Source organism: Gavialis gangeticus, unplaced genomic scaffold (assembly GCF_001723915.1).
Source record: "Gavialis gangeticus isolate Ggan-Ray unplaced genomic scaffold, GavGan_comp1, whole genome shotgun sequence".
In the NCBI taxonomy this organism is placed as follows: Eukaryota; Metazoa; Chordata; order Crocodylia; family Gavialidae; genus Gavialis; species Gavialis gangeticus.
Window position 1 is genome coordinate 1990769 of NW_017729033.1, and position 5398 is coordinate 1996166.

Here is a 5398-nt window from a genome sequence, read left to right on the forward strand (position 1 = left end):
TGCTGCAGGTTTTTCCTCCCAAGGTGGAGAACCTTGCATTTTTGGGTGTTAAACACCATCAGGTTCTCATCTGCCCATTTGCTGAGCCTGTCCAGGTCAGCCTGGATCACCCGCCTGTCTTCTGACGTGGATGCTTTGCCCCAAAGTTTGGTGTCATCGGCAAACTTGGTCAGTCCGCTTCTGACGCCAATGTCCACATAATTAATGAAGATGTTGAACAATATGGGTCCAAGGACAGAGCCTTGGGGGACCCCACTGGGCACAGGGCACCAAGACGATTGGCTCCCATCAACGACCACCCTCTGGATCCGACCACAATTCCCCAGCCAGCGGATCATGGTGGACCCAAGGCCACAATTGGCCAGTTTCGCCAAGAGGTGATCATGGGATACCAGATTGAGGGCTTTTTTGAAGTCAAGATATATGACATCAATCTCTTCTCCCTTGTCCAGGTGATAGGTCACGTGGTCATAAAAGGAAATGAGATTGGTCAAGCAAGACCTCCCGCAAAAAACCCATGCTGGGCATCCCTCAGGACACTGGCGTTGGCCAGTCCATTAAGGATGGCCTCTTTAATAAACTTTTTAGCAAAACGTCATGACCACTTGAATGAAAGAAACTTCTCCACAAAATCCGGCAATGTCCTCTTTCTAGACTAGTCACTATAGAAGGTGAAAGTGCAAGCAAATGATGTCGATAAACCTAGTTCCACCCAGATAAGAGCAGCAGTCATGACATGCACAAATTAGACACCTGGTTGGGGGAATACCTTCTTTTGACTTTCTTGTTTCAACAGTAGGGAAACTTTGAGTGCAAGCAGTCTACATCCTCAAAACCCTCCCGCATTGAATAAGGCGACTGGCACATTGCATGCTCTGCAAATGGATCAGGAATTAATGACACGCTTACAGCTATGTATATCTGGCACATTTGTGTTGTATTTACGAAGGGCAAACTTTCCATCCAGCCAAATCTCCCCCTCAACTTTTATCGAAGAGATCATCCAAAACTGATGCACAGATGGAATGAGTCTAATGACAAGTCTTGTCCCATGAAAAGCCAAAGCTTTAAGCCCGATCTACTTTCAGCATCCTCTTTTCCATCTCAAGTTACCAGGGTCATACTTTTTTCCAGCCCAAAGACAAACAGGTTTTGGCCAGATCTGGAAACAACTCTAAAGGCAAGAACCTTTCCCCAAGATAATCCAGACACTGTGTAAAGTCCAAAACTTTATGATGACAAAAATTAACAGTTATGTTCAGTAAAAGGTTCAGGTCAAACCTTCTCCCCAGGCTCAGTGGCTGCTCCTCAGTTTTCTCCTCCAAGACTGCTCATCCCAGTCTAGATCCCTCCTCCAGAGAGCCACGTCTTTCTTCCTTACCCAGATGGGTAACAAGCCACCTGCCCTAGTGCATCAGCAGAACCCATTTATCATTCCCCACAGTTATCAACAGCTGATAACGGGGTGGAGCGTCCAGGCCAACACTGTCAGTCTGCTGCACAGAGTTTTTACTACAAAGAAGTTATTTTTACATCCATGTGTTAATTTTTTTATTTCAATACATTTTCAGCCTCCCTTGCCACCCTGCTCTGTGCCCATACATTTATTTGACACCTGAATTCTTCTGACTTGTTTAGTAAAAATTCACATCACACTTGTAGTGCCGCGACTGGAAGGATACATGCAAGAGAGAACAAAGAAGGAATGGGTTTATGCAGCTTGCAATTAATTATGTGTGCAGCGTAAGCCTTTCATTGTGCAGAATGAAAAATTTAGGCCAGTGTCTGAGTGGCCCAATACACTGAATATCCTCTGGTTCAGTTTCACACTGGGGGTGGACAGAGTCATAATTGTGTCCGCATGCAGCCACCAGGATATCTGGCAGCAGATAGCAGGGGGTACAACCACCAAGCCACCAGAATGTGTGCCCATTTGGCAGCTTCACACAGCTCCCCTACAGCCTGGGATGGCACTAGATGCATACAAGACTACAGAAGCCATCTGAAGGCATAGGAGTACCTTTATGCACCTGTAGCTGTCTGCTGGTTAATGGCAGGAGCCTCACTCCACTTGGTAGAAGTACTGCAACTCTGCCAGCAGAGCAGGGGGTTCCTGCCACTACAGAGGGGCTTAGCGTGGGAACAGACTCAGATATGTGGTGCAGGCTAAGGTCACGTTCCCTACTGTGCAGCTCTCTGCTCTTCTCATTTCCTCAAACTCAGCCTTCCACTCAAGCTATCTGAAAGAAAACCAAGACAATAACAGGATCAAAGAACCTGGAAGGCAAGAAATGTTCAGAACAAACACTTCTGGTGTTAGAGGGGCATTTTGCCACTAGGGAGAGGCTCGCAAGCAGAGGGGACAGGTCTGCCTCCTCTGAAAACTGCATTATGGACTCACTCCCAACACAGTGAAGAATGACTACAGAACGAGCCACGTTCTAAACTAAATTAAAACTTATTGCCAGCACAGCCTTCCTGCTATACATTCTTCAGGTACAATGCATGAGACACAAAGAATTTAAAAACATACTTGGCGTACATGCTGGGAAGAGTGAAAATAGCATTGCTATTTCTGTTGTTATATTCTTGGGATATATGCCAATATGATTGCTGCAGGCCAAATAAGCCCCGGTATATACAGACCCATCCAATGAGGCCCTTCCAAACTTTTGTATTGAGCTTCGCTATTTATATAGCATCTATCATCACAGCGTGCAACTAGTGTGCAGTCCTCATGAGAGCCCAGGGTAGGTGCTATTACCCTCACATCAAAAAGGGGAGCTAGGACACAATGGGCATATCTACAGTATGGGGGTGGCATGTCCGAGCTGTCCATTCCCAAAGATACCCCATAGGCTCCCACAGGCACATACCAAATCCAGAAGTTTGCTGGTGAAAAAAAGCCCAGGGCACTGCTCCATGACTGCTTCAGCTCAGTCTTCAACAGTGAGGTTATAATTGCCTTGCAAGCTTTAAGTGGTCTTGCTGGCATATTTGAAAGTATGGGGTGTGCGCACAGGAGCAGATATGCAATACGTGGTCGGGAGTGTTGAGCCAAGGCACACTAGTCCAGGGTGGATCTAAAAAGCTAGATCCAAAAGCGGGTCTCTATACTGCAGAACTCAGTATTGCAACACTTAGCTTTCAGGTGTCTGGATCCCCTAGCCTGGAATCCAGATCCCAGATCTAGGCTCCTACGTTTGCTACGTAGTATTTAAGGAGAATCAGTGGGCTCCAAAGCCAGTACAGAGTGAGAAGGCAATAAGGAAATGCTAGGAACAGCAATGTGCCTAGATCATACCCATCTCTAGGGTTTAGGCACTTTACGCAGAATGGCAGGGAGGAGATGGTCTTTTTTTAGACCCACAATGCTAAGCCTCCTCCTGACGTCGACAACCCTCCCTTTCATAAGTGGAGTACTTTTAAATGTATACTGTTAATCTCTTTTAAATGTGGTTGGAGAAGGCGATACTGAGGGGCCTGCCACTTGCTCTCTTCACTTTCTGGTTAGGGCGCTCATGCAAGCCTGATCCCTCCCTCTGCCAAAGGGGTTTCAAACCCACATGCACTAGGTCACAGATTATCCTGGAGTGAACAGATGCCTAACATCTCCTAGCATATGCCCAGTGCTCCTTTGCAGGAAGAATTCACAGTTCATTGTGCCAGAGGGAGCAAGAGGGAGAAAAAGCAGTCAGGACACTCACCTGGACTGTATGCGCATTTTATGTGAAAAACAAATCATTCAATAAAAATCACAAACAGCCCTTGGACAGGGACTGGAACCCAGGATGCATCCCTGTTAGACTCCCCTTCCCCTGGGGTACAGTCATTCTCCCTTTCTTTGCCTCGCTGCATTTTTGTGGAGTCTGGTTAAATCACCTCTTACTCTTGTTAGAAGTTTCAGTTTGACCATGACATACTCCAAATCAGAAGACCAAATGCCCAAAGTCATTTGAATAGTTAATTTAGGGGAGGGAAGTCCAGTGATTGAAATACATTGATGCTATAACTAATGCAAGACCAGGTATATGCCATAGCTAAGCCACCATTAGATAAGGATTTGCAAAAAATAAATTTTGATTCAACAGATGTGGTACCAGATACTAATACATGGCAATCATGACAATCCAAATCCAGGAAAGTCATAAACCAGCGATCAGTTATGATCACACCTTTGAAAACGTATCTCACTTTGGTAAAGAAGTTGCCCAGGCCTAAGTGGAAATCCAGTTAGTGGGAACCCATTTAGCAACAGATCTTATGTTACCTCTTTGTTGGTGACTCCTGGGGGTAAGGTCCCATGTTTATAATCCTCCAGCAACTGCACTGCTTCTTTTAGACGACTCTACAAACAAAACAAAAAATATGATCAGAAAAATCGGAGCCTGCAGTGCGCACACACATATAAGGCTGTGAATCCAGGAAACAGGATTGCAGGCACTTTTTAAAACATTCTCTTCACGTAGTCCCAAGGATGGTCATGTCTTTATATAAATGCATGTATCTGTATTTGATCTGTACTAAAAACTCCTTTGGAAATAGAATACATCATCTTCCACCAGAACATGGCATACACGTAAAAAAACTGAACCCAAATGGAGCTGCCATGACTAGCAGCACCAAACACGTGTCTACCTGAAGACCTCACACTTACTGTGATGAACCTGATTTGTCTTCCCCAGGAGACAACAGAGCCACAGTACAACTGGTGTAGTACTTGCAAGAAACCTGGTCACGCCATGCATCAAACATGATCTCCAGAAACTATCAAACGCCAACTAGAGGGAGCTTTCTTCCATAAGGACTACAGGATTGAAAGACAAGGCCTTCAAAAAGTATAGTAAGAGCCCCTTGCTAATAGACATAATTTAGATCCTTGGGGAAAAAAGAACCTGCACCCCCCAAAAACACACATGCACAGTCACTAATGGGAAATCAAAATCAGCTCTTAACTCTTACGAATGCCGTACAGAGTGAGTCTGTTCCCAGCAACATCTGCATAAGGCAGTGTAGTTTAATCAGTGTAGTTTCTGCCATCAAATGCACTTGAAGCTAATGCAGTGACCCTGCTTAATGCTGATGTGAAGGAGTGAGAGCAAGACCCAATATATCCAATATACCAAAGTATTTTCATAGTTTCATAGTTTCTAGGGTCAGAAGGGACCTGAGCAGATCATCTAGTCCGACCCCCTGCCACGGCAGGAAGAGCACTGGGGTCAAACAACCCCAGTAAGGTGGTCATCCAACCTCCTCTTAAAAACCCCCAGGGTGGGAGCCTGCACCACCTCACTTGGAAGCTGGTTCCAGACTCTAGCCGCCCTGACCGTGAAGTAGCGCCTCCTGATGTCCAACTTAAACCTTCCCTCCGCCAGCTTGTGACCATTGTTCCTGGTCA

General features: G+C 45.7%; 1 protein-coding gene across 3 annotated transcripts in view; it reads right to left on the minus strand.

Moving 5' to 3' along the window:
* The window catches only part of SFXN5 (sideroflexin 5), a 270380-nt gene that overhangs the window by 209875 nt on the left and 55107 nt on the right, over positions 1-5398 (minus strand). For all 3 annotated transcript variants that reach the window (XM_019526158.1, XM_019526156.1, XM_019526157.1), the window contains exon 3: positions 4271-4348. In XM_019526158.1, coding sequence (XP_019381703.1) covers positions 4271-4348 — 78 coding nt within the window. The remainder of the gene's footprint in view (positions 1-4270; positions 4349-5398) is intronic.